At 36.6% G+C, this 22,309-nt stretch overlaps 2 protein-coding genes across 8 annotated transcripts in view; one reads left to right on the top strand and one right to left on the bottom strand.

The window, feature by feature from the left end:
* LOC136831375 (focadhesin) overlaps nt 1–22,309 on the bottom strand; it is a 459,396-nt gene that overhangs the window by 118,549 nt on the left and 318,538 nt on the right. For 2 of the 7 annotated variants that reach the window (XM_067091718.1, XM_067091716.1), the window contains 4 exons: nt 5,247–5,333; nt 3,935–3,997; nt 3,599–3,753; nt 1,227–1,439 (listed from right to left, as the gene is read on the bottom strand). In XM_067091718.1, the coding sequence (XP_066947819.1) occupies nt 1,227–1,439; nt 3,599–3,753; nt 3,935–3,997; nt 5,247–5,300 (485 nt within the window). In that variant the 5' untranslated portion in view covers nt 5,301–5,333. The other 5 variants (XM_067091715.1, XM_067091717.1, XM_067091714.1 and 2 more) reach the window with 5 other exon arrangements.
* Nucleotides 11,503–22,309, top strand: part of LOC136831093 (uncharacterized) — a 77,521-nt gene continuing 66,714 nt past the window's right edge. Inside the window, exon 1 of the mRNA XM_067091043.1 lies at nt 11,503–12,009. Coding sequence (XP_066947144.1) covers nt 11,503–12,009 — 507 coding nt within the window. The remainder of the gene's footprint in view (nt 12,010–22,309) is intronic.

The raw sequence follows: 22,309 nt of genomic DNA, 5'->3' as shown, positions 1-22,309 counted from the left end.
ACGTTTCTGCCCAACTGAAGTTGATGCCTTGTTCAGCAGTGCTATGGAAAAACACAAAACTGCAAAATAACTTTTATTCACTGGTTAGCTGTGAGCTGTTATCCTCTTTTATTTACACAAAATCTGGTAGCATATTCCTTGCATTAGAATCCTGAATGCTTACTAGTAATGATAAGCCAACTTTTGGTTATCTTTACCTTATAAGCAAGAAATGGAAAAAAAAAGCAGGTTTGCAAAAATGGGCAAATTGTTGATAAGGACAATGTCATTCCCAGTGAACTTTATTCACCTTAAATCATTAATGTCAGTGTGAAAATTCATATGCACTCCTAGCTGGAGAACTATTGTATGCAATATTTTAACATGAAACAATAGTAAAAGACTTATTATAGTTTGTATAATGCAATGCAGAATAAATAAACAACTAAAATCATATTGACTGAGATGAGCTATTTGCTCAGGTTGCCTGTGCAGACATGATAAACTGTGCAGGTTGTTCACATTAACATCCAGGTTTGCCTGCATAGGCTGACTGTGCAAGCATAACTGTGCAGGTATACCTGAACTTTAGTGATGGCCTTTACAATTTGCCCACAGCAAAATTGGTCTCAACGGTCCTCAGCAACATCTAGTCCAGAATGTACGGCTGAGGCACTTCTACAGGCTACCATCATCTGATGGGCAGACCAATGATTTTCTTCTTGCCCAAACAGATATAAGGCGCTTTTACAAAAAAGAAGATTGTGATGCTAAGGCCAGTAAGTTGTTAGCATTGGAGGTCATTGCCCAGCACACTGAAACCTACTTAACTAAAGGTTGTCATCCTGCACTCCTCACAATGGGATACCTTAAAAAAATTCTCCAAGGAACTTATTTCACTCCTCAAACAGTAGAAATGGGTCTTTGATAGGGCAAGCATCATCCTGGCGAAGAAAAACCTTCATAAGAAGATTTTAACATGGCAAGAAGACTGATTTACTCATCTGGGAGAGCCTCCACCCTCCAAATACATTTGGCACTGTACCTCATGTCAAACAGCATGAACAAGAGAGACAGCCTTCTTATATCATTTCATTTGTTATTTGGATGATTACACTAGTTATCTCCTTTCATATATTGATACAAAAGCCCTATATGAAACAACAAATTTCAAAACCATGTATATTTACACAAACTGCCACGTGACATGGTATATTACTTTGGTTATGGCAAAAATTTAAACTTACTTTGGATCAGGATGTCTCAATAAGCTGGCTACTTCTTCTATAACAGCTGATGTTAAATCAGGCCTTTTAGTAATGAGAGTAACATATGGATGTGTTGCACCTTTTGGAGGACCTGTAAAAGGACACTGTATCTTTCCATCCGACGATTCTGATTCTGCTAGCGAGAGCAACAACAATATTTCCGTTACTCCTTGAACAAGGACACCTGGGGACCTGATAATAAATATTTTTAAAAATGAGACATAAAAGGCTTGAAATTTCTTAGCTTTCTTATATAAAGCACATACTTTTATTAGTAAAGAATGGAAACCCTTGAGGATCTGGTGTAAGTATTAATTCTGCTAGAACACTACTTTCCCTATTGATATTTTCACCAGAATCCAGTATCCCACTTGATAAACATAGATTATTACTTACATACAAATCTTGCAAAAAGAAATATAAAACTTTCTTCTTTTTGTGTTTATAGATACAATATTGCAAAAAAACCTGGACAAAACCTGCAACTAGGACAGCAGGAAAAGTTTTTAATTTATTATACTGAATTTACACAAAATCCAAAGCAGCTTGGGTAGCCTATATCAGAAAACAATTTATAACTCTCTATCTCCTTTAACTCCAATGGTTAACTCTGACAGTGACTATGAGGAATAATTAAATTTGCAAATTTGAAATTAAAGACAAAAGTGTAGGTTAAATAAAAGAAATTTTGTGTCTCAGGATAAGATTTCCAGGAAGTTTCAATCAATGGCTGTATATACGGCTGTGTTTTTGTTAAGCTGATGCGCAAGCTTAGCCTGCACACATACCTACACATACATGTATGCATCATGTTAAGGTAAACTAAGCACTTGCTATGTGTTTGCTTGCCAGACAGAAATGCCAAATTCTTTATGAAAAAAAAATTGAGAGAGAGAGAGAGAGAGAGAGAGAGAGAGAGAGAGAGAGAGAGAGAGAGAGAGAGAGAGAGAGAGAGAGCACAGTAAACGTGTTGCTGTGTGTGGTTTGTGTGTGTGCCTACTGTCTTGCATCACTGTGTGCGTGTGCTGCATTGGTGTATGGCTTTAAGTATTCTTCACATTAGAGGCTGAATTGGGGGGGCAGAGGATATGTTCTGTTTAAGATGTTACGATATCTAATAAAAAACTGTGAAAAATGGGTATTGTTTTTTGATAATGAATGATGAAATGACAGTTCAGGATACACATGGCATTTTAGAAGGACTTCTCTCATGCAACAGGCAAATACAAATAACTGGATACCCTGTGGTGTCAAGGGTGGTGATATGAGGGATTTTACTATAATAATACTAGTAGTATAATAATGATAATGATATCTGTGTAAATACCAGTCAGATTACAGTATTATGGAATTTTGCTAGGTACAAGTACTGGAAATCTGCAGCATCTGGGTAAAAATTAACCTACCAGATACCTCAACTTCACGTATAAGATCCCAGTGTATATTTTGAGCCATAATTTTTTCAAAATGGGAGTCTTACATGCTGTCAAATATGGTATGTTAAATGAACCCAAATTGCTAGCAAGTAAATATACATCTAAATATCTACTATGTTGCAAAACCCTGACTAATAATCATCATGCAATGCCATTCTTTGATTAAAACTGATGATGAACCTTGAATCTTAGGACATAAAAAATAAAACTCTAGCCAGTGAGTTTCATGGACAAAAAATTTTGGAATAATGAACTATAGCTAGTCAATGAGGAAAAGTCTTTAGTATCCACTGACAGAACTTGCCACAAGAGATTATGGTACAGAATTACAAAGGAATATATTCAAGGTTCCTTACATGGAGAGTACAATGAATAAATGACTAAAAGTTTCACTCCCCAACTGTGTTTGGCTCAAAGGAACACCCATAACCATTACCTCTTTTATTTTCATGGCATAAATGAAGGCCACCACATTCAGTTTTAAGTTTTATTCATTCATTCTGTTATAATTTTAATGGAAAGTTATATAAATGGACTGCAATACCTAGTACTATAAAATTCACATGAATCTTCAGTTCACTGGCCATTCATTTCCCCCCCCCTACACAAAAGACTTTGGAGTGGAAGTTCAAAAAAGGTTTCTGTTAATATCTTTTATAATCTATGCCTACTTTCTTCCCACAGGCAAACAAATTTCCTTGCTAGGTGACCTGAATTTGTTAACTACTGTAGCTCTGAGAGCTTGATTCCAACAAATAAATGATCTCTATCTCACACATTAGGTACTACAAGTCCTCTTAAAAGAATCTGGAATACAAATGATATAACAGGTTTCATTCAGTATTTTTTACACCTCATATAGTCTACTGTATAGCTACTTGAATTTCAAACCAAAAAAAGAATTACGTAACTTACTTTGCACAAGTAACATCAGCTAAGAAATTCTGTAAAGTAGCAGGCATTGGTAAATTCCCACTTCTAACCAAGGAGACTATTGTTTCAATGGCTAAGGTAGCCTCTGTGACATCTCCCTTGTTGGCTGTTTGCCAAAGGCATTTAACTTCTTCTGACTGAAAAAATAATAATAATAATAATAATAATAATAATAATAATAATAATAATAATAATAATAATAATAATAATAATAATAATTCGGCAATGATTAATAAAATCTGACAAAGACCACAATAGGGTTATTCAAATGTCACATTCAGAGTTTGTTTAGACAAGAAAATTATCATTAGTACATACCTCATACAAAGAAATCCCTTCTGTCTTGTTATCCAAAGCTTTTGTATGCAACTTTGTGACTGCCTGGAAATAAAATTTGGCATTAGCTGCCATCAACAATTTACCATGGGATGAATGTTATATAAAAAATGCAGAAAATGTACATAATCCCATCAAAATGTTGGAACAGAAATATGGCACACATTCAATTATATTAAAAAACAAAAAGACTTTGCCTTAACAAACTTCTATGCTACATGGTTTCTCTTATCTGTAACTAAAACAATTAAGAACTCCAAAAATTATACTACCAAATTCAAAAAGCACTTACACTTCCAACTAAACAAACAACTTTATATGCACTTACTGTTAATCATCTGAACTTTTTACAAGAATATGTTTTTTAAACAAAGTTTACTAGTACTGTACTGTTTACTATGATATGTACAGTACTTCCTGAACTGATGGTCTCCAAGTTTTCAAGCAGAAAATGAAGCAGCCAGCTGCAGTCACATAGCTGGGGAAAATCTGTGTAACTTGCCTAAACAACCTTCCTCACTGCTGCTCTAACAAACCAAACTAATCTGATAAGTCTGGAAGTAGAAGCTCTATACTGTACAAAATACTGAAAGTCTGGAAATATTAAAACGATTTTCTAACAATTTAATTTTAAGCCATCATGAATACAAACACTTCTTTGTAAAAGTTTCCAAAGTCAGAGTACAGTATGCTTCTTGTCAAATAATGACTAGACACCTTACATGAGTTATAGATATAAATGATGAAAAACTTAAACATGAAAAGGTCTATCCCTATCTATCAACACGTGTTTAATCATATGGACCAAAATGAGCTTAAAATTAAATGAATAATATTAAAACAATGTGAATAAATGCAGTTCACAATGAGGAATCCTTTTAAAAACATGGACTTCTTCTAGTAGTATACTCAATTGACAACAGCTATGCCACCACCTTCACAAGCATTTAGATGGTTTACAAATGTTGTTAATACTATGCATTTGAGTAGGTGCACAGATGCAATGTCTGCATAAAAATTTTAGCAATATACATGGAACTTTGATAAATATCATCAATAATACTGGGTCTTAAGAAGTGGAAATACTCTGACAGAAGTCTAATGAAAAATGGTGCAGTATTTTTTTTTATTTGGAAGCAAAAAATGCCTTGATGCTCAATACAAGAGGAAGTGTGAAGGTTGTAAATGTTTGTGGCTTTTCATTAAAAAATGCCTCATCAACTATGGCTTTCCCATTCATAACAAGCTCATTCAATGAAAATTTTGAGTGACTGACTAGTCCATCTTCTATTACCTGACTCTGTAAGAAGACATTCCCAGAATTGATCTTCTGCTCATAATCCTCCATTGTGGGACAGTTATAACATCACACCAGAAAAATCTGAAAATATATTAAATATATAGCATAAATAAAGTAAGCATTGGATAAACATTGTCATCTATGAACCAAACAAAACTTCTTTCAGTTTTCTTCTGAAGATGGAAAGAGAAACCCACAGGGAGAAAAAGTTCCAGAAGATTGCTGGGCCTTGAACCAGCCTGACTACCTTCACATCTCTTGAAAAAAGGGTCACAGTTAGGACCTGAAAGTACTTGAGATTAAAGTAATATGTAAATATTTACAAGTAAACAAGTTATACATAAGAATCTTGTGGGTTTCTCTTTCCATTGTCATTTATCTTATAAACTGTTGAATTTCTAGCAACAGATAGGTCTCTATATTTCAATGAATTTCCCAGAGTTCTAAAATATTAAAGACAGAAAAAATAACAATTATAAACCAATTTTCTATAAGTTTATCCATGTCACAGACATGCTCTGCAATCGTATTATTCACCAACACTTGCCCTTCCATCATGTTTTTTTATATACTAATATTCTGGTAAACTGCTTATCAGTTACTAGTTCTTTGACTATTTGGTTTATCATGAGTTTTCTTGATAGTCCTGGAGTTTTTCATTTCTTTTCTTTATCATGGTCTCCTTAACTCTCCAAACATCGTAACCTCCACTGGTCCTTCAACCCCTATTCTTATTCACCCTTTTCATTTAACAGTAGGGTACTGCATCTATCACTCCATCATGTTTTCCTTTTCAATTTCAACGTCATTTCCATCTTTATACATTTTGCTTCCTTTACAGCTTTTCTATCTTTCTTAATTATTATTACAAATGTTTTCTTTCAACCATTACTTTTTGAGATTTTAATTGCATACCTTGCACAATCTTCTCTTTGCCTTTGCCACTTGGCCTACATCTTTTTCCTCTAATATACCTTTCTATCCTCTTTCTCGCCTCATCTTCTCTTTACTAGCCCTTGGAACATTTGATTTTGCTACCATGTCTCTCTACAACTAGTCTATTTATTCATTCCCCAATGTCACACCAACTCTTTGGCTGCCTATTGTTTATTTTCTTTCAGTGGTTTCCACTACCCACTTTTAAATCATTATCTACTACCTTTTCTAATTTTCTACGTATTCTTCACTACATTTTGAAGTTCATTGTTTTCATGCTTTGAATATCTTCCGTGGTATTCATAAGTTCCACTTTTCTCTTCTTTTTACTCCTCTTTCTAGACAACATAATATATTACTCCTCTTTCTAGACAACATAATATAAAATATAGCGGACATTCATATCTTAAGTAAATGGCATTCTAACAGTTCTCTATGTAACTGGATTGTTCATTTCTTCTTTAGGCTTCTGGAAAGTCCTTACACCTATCCAATATTTTCAATATTCCCCTGGGAATTTTCTTCAGCAAGCATTAAATGCAAAGTCTGACAAGATTGATTAGGGTATCTCCTCTTTGGCTTTTTATGAAGAGCCCTCAGTCCTTCCCATATTAAACCTTCTGCTTTATCTAAGGTAGCATAGTGGATGCAGCACACAGGCAATAACGAGAACGTTTCCATGGTCACCATCAAATACAGTCATCTTTTCACACCTCCTCTCAACTGTTTGGCATAATTTCTATTAGGATGCATGCCCTCCTGGCCACTGGACCACAGCACCTGTGCACAAGGCAGATGTCACCTGTCATCAGACTGGACAGCCCACATCAAGAACTAACATCAAGAACTGTGACCCATAGTGGTTCAGATATTGTTCTAATTAATTTTGACTTAAGTTTTAAATTAAGATTCTCTGTATCAAGTTTCCATAAAAAGTTACTAATGAAATGTTTTATGTAATGATGCCTCTCTTACCGGTTTAGTTAAAAAATAATAATGTTAATATTCATCAAGCTGCCCAATGAACCCCAACCTGGTGTAACCTTTACTTTGATACAACTGATTTTAATTTTCTCCCTTAGACTATTATGATTCAGTTTTCCTGAAGAAATAAATATGTACATTTTTCATGCTCTCTCTCTTAACATCTAGTTATAATAAAAAATTTAAATTAAATGCTATAATCAGTGATTAATTATTTCTTTGCCAATTCATTATTTAAAGTTTACCTGTAACCTGGCTCTACCTGGAGTCTGTCTCCTGGTGGTTAACTCTCATTATATTCACTCACCATTCCCCTGATTTTTTTTTAATTAACATCCAAATTTGTCTTTCTAAGTGACTAAAGAAATTAAAGTACATAAATATGATGCAAAAATTCACTAAAACTTCTACAATGATACAGCTATCTCAAGTATCATCAGTGCTCCAACCCTACGGCATTTGTATGGTCATGAGAATCCTGAAAGTATTGAAAAATTCTGAGTTGTGGAAGGAAGGAGGAAGAGAGTGCACTGGCCAAGTCCCCTAAACTTATGTGCTCTTAGGAAGTTTGTGTTGGCATGTCTCCCATCAATAACAATGCAATCCTTTTCTTTGATGTTATCTATACTTCCCATCATCATAGAAGTTTTTACATCAGCTTTCCCCTTATGCAGTTCTCTCCACTCTCTCATTTGTATTTTCTGCCTGAATTCCTGTTAGGTCAGGGTCTTTATTTATCCTTTTTCCATGATTTCTTGGGCCTTCCTTCAGATCTTTGCCCAGCTACTTCTGCATCTACTTTTCTCACTAACTGTCTCTTGTACCTTCTCATCACATGTATCTTGGAGATCTAGTCTATTTTCCAGTTGGTTTAAACCACATCTCTCCACCTCTTCCCATCACTGCACATAGCCTTCTTGCTAACTTACTAACAAAATGAACTCTATACACTTTTGCTTGTATATGAATGGTTTAACCAAAAAAAGTTCAGCTAAAGTCACTCATTGTGATGTGATGTGCCAGAAGGATCAGGTAATTATGGGTTATGCCTTGAGTTGGAGCAAATGTTGAGATCATCTGTCTATTGTTTGCCCTTTTGAACTTGCACCCAAATGGAATGACCCAACTTATGGCTCCCAAAGATTGTATAAAATTTATTGCTCACAGGTATCTTTGTATTGATATTTAGTTATGCACAAAACAATGATGAGTTATGATGCTGGATTAATCATGGATTTTTATTACAGTACCATGAAGATCATTATGTTCTGTTCTTTTAAAAGCTCTACATAAATGCCTTCATTTCTGTATGAAATGAGGTGTCTGAAACTCCTCACATAGGGGGAAGCCTGATGAGGTAAGGGGGAACAGGGAGGTTCTGCTCAGCTAAATAAGAATGACATACATCTAGTTAACTTAGATTAAGAAAGATTTTTATGTTGGTTCATGCTGTTATTCAAGGTTAAAACAAATGCCAAGCACATGTCTGAACAACACAAAATATCTGTCCACCCCTACTTAGTTTACACTAGGCTATTGCAATGACACTGGCAGGGCATGGACGCCTGCAGCATATTTTCCAGCGGGGGAGGGGGGGCAAATCTTAATACACATATACATGGATAGTTTCTGGTATCAAGCAAACACTTTTGACCTTTTGAACTAGCAGGTTAATTCCAAAGACAGTATCAGCGCCTGCATTTCTTTAATGAATAAAGCAATTATATATATATATATATATATGTGCGCAGTGGAATTGCGATGCCAATAATTTAAATGAGGCAAGATGCATTATACTATAAATATACACATATAAATAATTTTGTCCAGGATTTCAGGGGGGGTGGGAAGTGCCCTCCCATGCATCTATGTGCAGGAACCCCAGTGGCAAGGAGATAAAGTCAAATAGTATGGTTTTCTGGTCTACTTTCATGTGTTTTCAGCAATCTGGATATTGAATTTAACTTCAAATCTATAGCTTCTGTAGATGAGAGTTCCCAAACTCAAAAACTCTGAATAAAGTAATACAGTACTGCAGAATAGTTGTACATGTTGTTCTGCTATACATGGTGTCATGTTGGGGGAGGCATAGCCCTCAAGGCATGGCACCATTGGACAGGTTAGGTTTAGGTGTGGAGACTGCATCTCTGGTGAATCAGGCCTAAGTCTCTGATCTGCTTTTAAGCAGGCTAAGACTTGCCAAAATAACATGAGCAACTCTTCCACTAACTGGATTTCTGACAAAACTCAGGGTTAATATACTCAAAATGCATGGGAATATACGAAAACAAAATACAGAGCGATTGCAGAAAAACAGGAACAGGTTCTGCAGATGTTAACAAACCTAAACTTTCCTAGAATACCATGTCCTAACCTAACCAGACCTTACCTTCCTAACTTTACTTAGGGACCTGTGCCCTGAACTGGCTGGGGGGGTGGGGGGGCGGGATTCGCCGCCTCTGGACCCCACAAGTAACGCTAAACATAGGAGACAATGTCTTCTGCAAACTACCCCAGAACAACAATATCTGTTGCGATACCAGTGCTATAAACATTTACTCTACATTTTCCTTTCCTAAGGTATTTAGCTTCGGCTACGCAACCTTGTAAACCTTGCTTGGGCTAGGGCCATAGGGTACTTTCCATTGCGTGATTCCTACCCACTATTTTTCCCCTTCCACTGCTCAAGGTATCTAGTTTTGAATGCAGCTGAAATCAGCAAAGCATCGATTTATCAACTGATAACTCTCTGTTAAAAGCACAACTACAAGGGCTGCAATTGAGATACGGGGGTAGAAACTGACAGATATCCATAGCATACCGGTACACGGTACGACGAGCTAAGCAAGGTTTACATGGTCTACTGTACCTCTCACGACGACTTAGTTTAGTCCTGACATATTTCCACCTACCTTTAAAAAGTTACGAGAGGTTTACACGTACGTTATTTACCATAATCAATGACCACCACACTGCATTTCGCTACCAATTTCGGCATTTAACATCCTACGACCCTGTTGTGGATTCTAACCGCTTCAGGGAGCGATTGGTTATCTCGCCATGACATGCTCGAAACGTGTCAACTTTCATAAAGTACGTTAATCCTTTACTGTATTAATTCACAAGCATGTGATCAAATTTCGCGTTACTTTGGTCTCCAAATTGACTTCATTTACCTTTACGACAAAAGTCAACTTTTCACAACACCAAAATATTTTATTCTGCTATTTTTACACTAGGGCAAGATCAAATTTCAATCGCTCTTACTACTCAGCAATCATGGTTCAGGGTAAAATCAATATTTCGAAAGCGCCACATAGTCAACACTATGTTCACAGGAAATTTCAGTAGCGCAGTGAGGGTAAGTGATTAGGTTCAGATGATTGGCGTTGTTCAATCATTGTAGACAGAGGGTTGGAGTCAGAAATAATTACGACAAAATGGTCAGACACTGCAATATACGACTGGAGACATATTAATTTTTAAGGAACTTTGAAATAACGCTCTTTCACAGACAAGGGCTGATAAAAGCCAAACTTACTGAACTGTATAAGTTTAACACACGGTAAAACAACCATGTGCATTAATGAAACGCAAGTTGATCAGCCTGGTATTAGTTTTTTATGCTCCCCAGCCAGTGGGGGGACAAGCCAGTCCAACTTGCTGCAGGTCTCAAGCCCGGATAAATGGGGAGAGTTGCTGCCTGGTCTAGCCAACCGAGTATGAAAACATTGGCAAAAACTAAATCATGAATCTTGAGTCGATGATGGAATGCAATAGGGCTAGGGCGTACCCCGTAAGCGACGCGCTGCAGTATCCCCTGACAGCAGCGAGAAATATGCAAAGGGTACCGCAGAAGTCACGACTGCGTCTAAAGAAGTTAGTGAGGAGAAAAGATTGGAAAAGAATGGAAAGCTGAGAATTGGAAATTGGAATGTTGGTAGCCTCACAGGAAAGGGAAAAGAGTTGGTTGATGTCATGCAGAGAAGAAAAATTATGATTCTGTGTATACAAGAGACTAAATGGAAAGGGATACGTGCAAGAAAGCTTGGAGAAGGATATAAAGTTTACCACGCAAGGGAAGATACGAGAAGAAATGGGGTAGGAATGATTCTCCATCCAGATTTGCAGGAGAATATCACAGAGGTCCAGCGTATCAGTGACAGGCTCGGGCTTAAAGTCTGCGAACGATAAGAGAGTGTGGCATATCATCTAGGCATACGCCCCTCAACAAGGGTGTAGTGAAGAGCAGGAGGAGGAATTCAGAGAAAAATTAGAAGAATATATCGAAAGAGTTCCAAGAAGTGAACTATTGGTGTTATCTGGGGACATGAATGCCCAGGTAGGTGAGAGTGCTGATGGCTTTGAAGGAATACATGGAGGAAGAGGTTTTGGAAGAGGAAACCAAGAAGGTGAAAGATTGTTAGAATTAGCAGAAGCTATGAATGTGGTAGTCTTGAATACTCAGTTTGAGAACAGAAGTCACGTGGACAAAACAAGACACAAATTGATTATGTTTTGGTTAAGAAGGAGGATTATGGATTGTAAGGTTATTCCAAACGAATCTGTTGTAGAACAGCATAAACTGGTAGTGGCAGGTTTTAGGCTGAAAGCAATAAGGAAAAGAAAAGCCCCAGCCAGGAATAGGAGGATTAAAACTTGGAAGCTGAAAGGGGAGAAGGCAAGAGAGTTAAGAAGTAAAGTGGAAAGAGCCAGGGAAGTGAGATATGTGGGTGAAATGTCAGAATCGCCTGAGGAGATATGGGATGATATGACCGAGATTGTGGTGCCAGCAGCAGCAGAGGTGTGTGGGAGGGCAAGTGGTAAGCAGCAACAGGTAAAAGAAATATGGTGGTGGAATCAAGAGGTTCAAACTGCAGTGAAGGAAAAGAGTATAGACTGGAGAGGGTGGGAAGAAGATAGCAACTACCAAACAAGAGAGGAGTATGACGGACAAAGAGTGGCAGCAACTGCAAAGGGAGAAGCCAGGAGAGAGTGGTAAGAGAAGATGGGAACACCGGATGGAGAAAAGATAATCTACAGAATTGCAGAAGCGAGAAGAACGACCAATAGCAAACATCAGAGTGTGTGAAGTCGAGAACGCTATAAAGAAAGGAAAAGTAAATAAAGCTGCAGGAAAGTCAGAGGTAACAACAGAAATGATTAAAGCATTGGGAAACCTAGGCAAAGAGTGGCTGCACACACTATTGGAAAAGATCTGGGACGTAGAGGAAATGCCAAGGGACTGGAGCAATAGTTGGATGATTAAAATGTATAAACAAAAAGGAGACATGTTAAACTGTGGGAACTACAGAGGAATAAAGCTTTTGGAGCATGTATTCAAGATACTAGAAAGAATAGTAGAGGGAAGAATGAGAGAGCTGATAGATATACATGAGCAGCAGTTTGGGCTTATGAAAGGAAAGAGCACAGTGGATGCTGTTTTTATAGTAAGACAAGTCCAAGAGAAATATCTAGAAGAAAACAAGAAAGTTTACTTGTGTTTTGTGGATCTTGAAAAGGCGTATGACAGGGTACCAAGAAGAGTAGTTTATTGGTGTTTGAGAAAGAGAGGAGTACCAGAGAAGTTGGTAAGGCTAGTGAAGATGATGTACGAGGGTGCGAGAACTACTGTACAAACAAGATATGGGGAGACAGACATTCCCTGTAGAGGTGGGCCTCCATCAGGGATCAGCTCTGAGTCCATTCTTGTTCCTCGTCGTTATGGACACACTGATAACAGAATCAAGGAACAACGACGAACGGTGGTATCTGTTGTTTGCTAACGACTTAGTCATTATAGCAGACACAGCAGAAGAACTGCAAGAAAGGTTTTTAGCATGGAAAGGAGCCCTATAAAGGAAAGGATCTAATGTGAACACTGGAAAGACAGAGCCAATGACTAGTAGTAGAGAAGGACATGAAGAAGTAAACATTCAAGTGGAAGATGGTACAGTGCTAAAGCAGAACAATGAGTTTAACTATTTGGGATCAATAATAACAGAAGAGGGAGGTACTGAGAAGGCAGTGAGACAGAGAGTGAAAGAAGCATGGCGAAAATGGAGAGAAGTAACTGGAGTTGTTTTAGACAAGAAAATGCCATTAAAACTCAAAATGAAGATTTATAAGACAGTTACCAGGCCCGTACTAATATATGGGACAGAAACTTGGCCATTTGAGAGGAAAGAGGAGGGACTGTTGGAAAGAACCGAGATGAGGATGGTGAGATGGATTGCTGGAATATCACTACTGGAAAGGAGGGAGAGTCAAGATATAAGAAGAATGTGTGGTATATGTAATGTAAAGGAGAAGGCTAGGGAAGCTCGTTTGAGGTACTATGGCCATGTAATAAGAAGAGAGGAGGTGGAACCAATCAAGAGAGCTAAGAACATGCCAGTGATGGGGAGGAGGAGTGTGGGGCGTCAACAGATCAGATGGATGGATGTGGTGAGGAGGGATATGGGTGAGATGGGACCTGGGGAAGAAGATGCTAGGAATAGAAATAGATGGAGAGAGTTGACTCGAGCGGCTGACCCTGCTAAACAGTGGGGCTAATAGGGTCGAAAGAAGAAGAAGAAGACTCCCTTAGTGTCCTCTCTATGAAAGAGGATGACACTAAGGGTAAGATTTTATTAACACTGCACAGATCCAAAGGCGACATTAAACTGACGAAAGAGAGAGTACAATATAGACTTGTTAGTAAACTTTTTTAATCTTAAAATGACAAAACTTAACCTTGTTCTAATAAAGAAAATAAGTCCCTAACATGAAGCCATGCAAGAAACTCATACACCCACCTTTGATTGTATTAGGGGAATTTAATAGATATTTAGAATTCATGTGGTACAAATATTTAGATCAAAAGTATACATAACAGGGAAATAAGACATTAGATTAATAAATGGAGGCCCTAGCTGCAAAGGTGAGACAAGTTGGAGTTGAAGTGATCAAACGAGTACTTTAGACTTTGTCCTGGCCAACCAAAGCAATGAATAAAAACGGAAACCGAAGAGGCAAAGACTGTATATAACTTGTCTGATCACCATTTCCTCCCTTAAAGGTAAAATTTAAAATTAAGACAAATGCAAGAAAAATATATAAAACGGAATCAGAGAAATCAAACAAGAGGTGCTCACAAGATGAAGAAAAAAAATTAATCTAGCTGGTATGATCTCTTAAATAAGGAAAAAAGAAAGTCCCTCAAAAAACAAAAATGAGGAAGTGAATAGGCTTAGATGATAGGTGTACTTCAATCACTGTAGACAAAGGGTTAGATGTCAGAGATAGTTGAAACATTAATAGAGCCAGACACTGCAATATACAAATGGAGAGTTATTAAGAAACTTTGAAATAAAGCTTATTAACACACAATCTAAACGTTCTTCCGTCTTCGACCACTTTTTTTTTTATTATTATTATGCAGTCTGTGAGTAGCAAACAGCAAAGGTGACATAACATTCCCCTGTGAAAGCCCAATATTCACTGCAAATACGCTGACAAGACCCAGTCAACATTAACTTTCCATCTACTCCCTCCTTCGCTTTACAAGTGCTAAAATCATGTAACGAAATACCAACTGTTAAGTAATGAGGTTTTTCGGCTTAGAATCTAATTTCAAAACTACGATCTAATAAAAAGGGTGTTTTAAACCTCAGCACATGGCCATAAGACGAAAACTCTCCTTACCTGGTAAAATTTCAGGATGAATGACACTGATTTGTTTTATTAACTATGATTACAGTTCGTCGGATGTGCAACAAAAGAAAAAAAACAGAAACATTCACGAATTATTTATAACTAATAACAATATTTGAATTCCATAAGATTTAAGTTTCTGGCTCATCAGAATGTTAAAATTACTGAGAAAGTAATCGGAACACAGAATGTGATATGCTTTGCGGTACACAATGCATGCAATGAATACCAACATCTTTATGATCTGTTTAACATGCAATCACTAGCACACATTCACACACATATATACATATATCTATATATATATATATATATATATATATATATATATATATATATATATATATATATATATATATATATATATATATACATACATACATACATACATACATACATACATACATACATACATATACAGTGTGTTTCGAAATTAGAGCCCCCTCTACAGCATAAACTAAAATTGATATGGACAAAAACAAAAGTAATTCAGAACAGGTATTTATTTAAGTTTCTCTCTGAGTATTTAATATTTTGTGTGGCCTCCATCTGCCTGTACCACAGCCTGCATTCTTGAGGGGTATGATTTCAGCAAATCGCAAAAAAGCTGAGACTCAAACTCCATTTCCCTGAGCACTTCGGTCACCTCTCTTCGCAGGTTGTCGAGGCTTGGTATACATCATAGTTCACTGTGCGCGCTTCAACACGATCCTTTAAGATACTACCAATGTTTTCACACACATTAAGGTCAGGGGAGCTACCTGGAAATTCACTTGACGAGAAATTGTTACCACTGTTTCGAAGCAGCTCCTGTGTCTGAAGAGCCTTGAAACATTGTGCCTTACCATGCAAAAATGTGACTTCTTCAACAAATAACACATTTTCAGGATCTTTGAGGAAAGGAAATACTCCACCAGTAAGCACAGTTTCTCTGAAGTACTCGCCATTCCATGACTGTCCTTTTTCTTTGATGATCCACATTAACCGTTTGGCTGTGAAACAGAGAAAAATTCCCAAACATTCAGGAAATTTCACAACTTGGCAATAGCGCACGTCATCGCTGATATCATCCAACTTTGCAACCCAAATGATGTAATTTTTATGATTTGGCTTCCTGACTGTGTAAATGAAGAATTCATCTGATGCGGCAACATGGAGAAAGTCAGCTTCATCCCAATCTTTAAGAAATGAACCACAAAACCATGCACGGTCTTCTCTCTGTTGCTGAGTGATGTTAGGCTTGCTGATAACATGAAATGGCTTGACACCAGATTTTTTCAGCTCACGATATACAGCACTATAACTTCTCTTCTTTCCCCTTTTTGTTTCTAGTTAAAGCGCCAATTTACGTAAAGACTTTCTTGGTCTACCCACTGCCTCAGCTATGATGTCTTTTGACTCGTGAGAAAGGACTTCAGGCCTTCCAAGATTCTCACTCTTTTTGCAATGACAGTCATATGGATTTTTGTTCCAGTTTCTTTTAACAAAGGATTCATCTCTTTTAATGTATTTAGCTATCCAGGAACGTGAAATGAGGGATGCGCCAGCATCCGTGGCCTCTCTGAAGGTTATAGCCTGGATTCGGTCAATCCATCTGATTTCCTCAGAGTCGTTAGCCATGGTTGTATCTAACTCCGTCACTCAGCCTGAAAATACAAGAAATGTGAAATGAAAGATAGCTTAATAGAAACTTAAAATAATGTACTTGGAGATAGGCTATAGCAGAAAATTCATAACTTTCCACTTGTTCTGTGGAGGGGGGTCTCTAATTTCGAAACACCTGGTGTGTGTGTGTGTGTGTGTGTATATATATATATATATATATATATATATATATATATATATATATATATATATATATATATATATATGAATCTTTCGCCTGTACTGTAGGTCATTCTCATGCAAACCATACAGCAGGAAAAGGTTAAAAGCTTATAAAGCTATTTCATGCATACAAAGGTAATTTTTTCGGAAGCCGGTCTCCTGATGAGGAACATGTCCTAGAACAGCCCAGGTGCTGGATTAACCATGGAAAGGCCAAGGACCTCAACTGGAATTACTGGCAATTAAAAAATATTTATAGTAGCACGAGTCTTGAAATGGAGAAACAAATCCACAGTTATGTACGGCTACATATATTTAAAAATAAATCTATACAGATTTATTTTTAAGTATATGTACCTATACATAACTGTGGATTCGTTTTTCCATTACTAACAATCTTTAGTTTCTCTTTTAATCTTCGAACACAGCAACCAGATTCGCGGAACAGCAGCACCGATACGCAGTAAATGTGCCACGCTGTCGAACTTCTCAGTTCCAGAGGTCCTTTATTCCTCACACCGTTGGACTGTGGAACAGCCTCCAGAGGATGTCGTGCAACTGGAACTTCAAAAGTTCAAACGAAGATGCAATGCATTCCTAATACTATTATCCTTGCATTTTAATACATTTTTATCTAGTTATTAATTGAATACTTATTAATTTACTAATTATTTCTTTTTTAACAAGTGAGGTCTCTTCTTTCTGTATTTCCCTTTACCCCCCCTTTTACTTCTTCCTAATGAACACCATATTTTTTGGAAGCTTGACTTTCAAGTCAATGGCCCCTGTGGGCTTGTTCCATATGAATAGGTTTCACCTTCTGAATAATAATAATAATAATAATAAATAATAATAATAATAATAATAATAATAATAATAATAATAATAATAATAACCTAGTGCAGAATTTGGTCAAGGCACAGCCACGGAATCTGGGTGGGCCAGATCAAGAGCATATAGATTCTAAGAAGTACCTGAAGACAATATTTTACTACTGTGGCACCAATCAACACTATGTGAATTTTCACTTAAGTGTACAAAAAGAGCATTATCATTTGGCCCGCTCTAGGTGTATAAAAAGCGCTTTATTCTTTTGACTATTTTTAAGTGAATATTTAAGCTGACTTATACTGTCATTTGACTCCTTATTCGCTTGGCCCAAATAAAATGAACCAAAATGAACCGCACTACAAGCATAGGCTACACGGGATTTGGTGAACAATGTTGCTATTCCATTGAGGATAATTTGTTATGAGAACGTTTTTACTTTTATTATATAAAAGATTACATTTACATTGAATGTGTTCAGCACTGATTTGCTGAACAAAGCTGGTGGAGTAAGGCAACAAACTGAGGGTGTTCTTAGGTTATTCTTATTTTCCGAAATGACCACTGGAATACAGAGACTTTTCTATTAATACAGGGTCTTGAAAAATAAATTTGATTTTACGGCCTTATTGATGTAGATGTTCTTTCTATCCTATCACTTCACAGGGCAGTCAAGGCATTTAATCCTTCAGGATTCGGGATATTAATTTCAATGGGATATTTTAATGATGAACATACACACACATGTGTTTACACATACACACAAGTACACGCGTGTACTTGTTGAAAAACCGGAAGCCTGTATTATTTTGGCGCCAGCGCTACCAAATGGGAAAAGGCATACACACACACACACACATATATATATATATATATATATATATATATATATATATATATATATATACATACATACATATATACATACATACATATATATATATGTATATATATATACACACATACATACATATATATATGTATATATATGTATATCATATATATATATATATATATATATATATATATATATATATATATATATATACATACATACATACATATATATATATATATATATATATGTATATATATATATATATATACATACATACATACATACATACATATATATATATATATATATATATATATATATATATATATATATATATATATATATATATATATATATATATATATATATATATATATATATATATATATATATATATATATATATATATATATATATATATATATGCCTTTTCCCATCTGGTAGCGCTGGCGCCAGAATAATACAGGTTTCCGGTTTTCAACACGTACACGCGCGCACGCACACACAAACAAGCAAACACACGCGTGTGAGCGCACACACACATGTATACACACACATACACACACACACACATATATATATATATATATATATATATATATATATATATATATATATATATATATATATATATATATATATATATATATATATATATATATATATATATAAACAAAAATGCCAAAGAACGCCCTTTGCTTGCCTTACCTCATCGATTCGATTCCATGTTGAAAACTGTCACCGTCAATATAATATTTTCATACAAAAACCCTGCAAAAGCATACCTACGAGGAACTGTCCTCATTATAAAATCTAATGCATGGACTGTGATTCTTTTGGCCCGAACAAGTAAGGAATGGCATATCAAAAAATACACACAAATATCCAGTTAGAATAGGCCAAAAGAAGGATGCTCCCTTTGTGACTGGTCCCAAGGTAGTAGAGGAAGATGTAAAATATTGTTCCAAAAATCTCACAGTCTATTTGATCTAAGAAATGTAGTCTCTCTAGCCAAGCACTGAAGGGCCACTTTTGGTCATCTAGCGTTTAAAATAGTGAAAAGGCGTAGTTGGAGTGGTTGGACACCCACATAAAAAAAATAAAATTCCAGCAAATAAAGGAGATGAAATCCAATGATTATGAGGTGGAACTCGGATAAATCCCCAAGGTTGCACTAAAAACTAAAAGCTAGAGAGGTTGGAAGGCCGGTGGGACGCTGCAAACACCCTTTAGTAATGTCTACACTGCACCACGTGAAGTGCACTCACGGCAATACCCCTCTACGGGATCTATTAATAAGGAAACAACAGAATAATAATACCTACTTCAAACAAGGTCTATGAACTCTTGATCCCATTCTGCACAAGATGTTCAAAGGAGAGTTAGAGGAGAAACTAAAGAATCTCAGTAATCGGTGTTAATCTCCTTAACCTCTCCTTGGTTAGTCAAGTTCCCGAGGAAATCTTAGATAGCTGCTCCTCACCTGAAGACCTACTCCAAAATAATGACCTTCCTAAGCATTAAAATGCTTACATACCCCTTCAGTTTTTGTTGTTGTTTTTAAAACCAATTTTCATTTGTAATCTTTTGTTCCATTACATGTATAGTTTGCTTGAAAATGCCTTAACGTAAAGGTAAAAGATCCTGTACTTCTTTGTTTCAATTCCCTTGTGGCCATGTGCTCTCTTGATATATCATATCACGCTGTCATTCTTCTGACTGAAGTTACATATACATACAAACAGACAAACACACATATATACGTATATATATATATATATATATATATATATATATATATATATATATATATATATATATATATATGCCTACATCATACCACAATGAAATACACACACACACTATACATACATATATATATATATATATATATATATATATATATATATATATATATATATATATATATATATATACACACACACACACACACACACACACACACACACACATATATATATATATATATATATATATATATATATATATATATATCAATTGAAGATTATAAGAGTAGAATTAAACAAGGCCTGGGCACCTGAACAAGCTCTAAGAAACTGGTTTGCGATTTGATGGTAGCGGCTTTTGAGATTGCGGGAGGCATGTAGGTAGGTGTACTTCTGTTTGACTAAAATGTGACTCAAAAACGTGATATTACTGCCTCTTCTAGCCGGAAGTGAGATACACACGAAACTGGAGAGAATACGTCATTCATTACGAAAATTAAAGAAAAAAATAACTGCGGAAGCGAAAATAAGAACATGTTTGTGTCAAGACCGAGGTTAAGCCTATTCCATACGACACACATACACACACACACACACACACAAACACATACACACAAACAGAGAAAGGGAGAGTTAAGTAAGCACGTCTAATACTATGCCAGGGGATTAATAAGAATGAAGCTCTCTCCGACATCGTTCTATTTGAACCCGGAGTTTCTGCCGGTGCGTTTGAAGTGACACTCGACCCCTTTGCTGGAATTAAAGGTATTCTAATGTTACTCCGAAACGGGTCTGCGTCAAGCATGTGACACTTGTCTAATAAGCAACCTGTGTGTACCTCATGCGCCTCCGTGGGAGGTGCTGGTGGCGACTCGAGGGGCTCCGGCGGGAATACCCACCTACGTGCCTGGGGCTGCAGGAGGGTTTACACAGTAGCCTCTATTGCTAGACTTGGCTTTGAACTTAAATCTACCTATTAAAGGAGAAAGGGAGAAATCGTGCGTTATTAATAGACACCCGCTTTCATTCTCCCTTTCTTTCTTTCTTTGGGCAAAGAAAGCATCGAAATGCTCCGGAGAAAATCAGTGGAGGGAAGGAAGAAGAGAATAAAAACTGTCTGCTTGCTTGTCAAGGGATTTTCTCATTTCAGAACTAGACTCCACATGGCTCCCTTTGCAAACCCTACCGTCCCGACTTAACCACAAGCACCAAGTCTATAGCAAGCGAATATTTCAAGGAATTTAAACATGCAGCACATTAAACCTCAACGAACAACCAACACGTTCACAATAAGTAACACATTGTAGCTCTTATCGAATAGCAATCGAGCGAACAAGATAACTTGCTTGAGATTAGATTTTTTTCATAATGCAACATAATCCCTCCGTCATAATTCGCCAGACAATAACAGTTCGCTTTATTCACACTGATAGTGTCGGTTTCAGCACGAGGACGGAGTGGTCACGATATTGTATCTTTTATGTGGTTTCTGAGTCACAGTATGTGTTTGTTTGTGTATAGAGTGAGCTGCAGAAACAATATACAACAACAGACAAGAGTTGTGTACGAAAAAGCACTGCTTGTACACAGCAATATTCATGTGTACATAAACAACCATACGTTTTCAGCATGAAACCGTCTCCCCTTACAGGAAGTGGTTTCAGAGAAAAATCAACAAAACAGCCACAGCCATATTCATTTTCAACTGCTGAATCGTTCATACACCCACACATAGGCACATCAGCAACGTGCCCAAATTTAATATAAGCTGCATCATTCCTTTCTATCTTGCAGGCACTCTAGAGCTTCCTGGATATACCTCTTTCATTCCGTCTATCCAACACTGTCTAGTTCTTCCTCTCCTACTCCCTCCTACCACATCCGAGTCAAGCACTCTTTTTACCACCCTACTGCCCTTCATCACTCCTTCCACACAACCAAATCTTCCCAAACGATGACCCATTCTTTCAGCTGTACTAAGCTTTTTGGCACTTCTATACACCTTATTTCTCGCCTTTCCAGTTCTTCTAACGCCACATACACTTCATAAATAACTGATCTCAACAGCTTCAGCTGAACTTTTTCTTTCACTTGCATTCAACATCCACAATTCACTTCCATAAAAGAAAACTGGCTCATCCCCATCAAACGTTTCCACCCTACTTTACCTAATCTAAGACTCTTCTCTTCTCTCATCCTAG

This window comes from Macrobrachium rosenbergii, chromosome 48 (assembly GCF_040412425.1).
Source record: "Macrobrachium rosenbergii isolate ZJJX-2024 chromosome 48, ASM4041242v1, whole genome shotgun sequence".
NCBI classification, from domain to species: domain Eukaryota; kingdom Metazoa; phylum Arthropoda; class Malacostraca; order Decapoda; family Palaemonidae; genus Macrobrachium; species Macrobrachium rosenbergii.
Note: the sequence above shows the minus strand (reverse complement) of the source record. Positions and strands in the feature narration are given on the sequence as shown.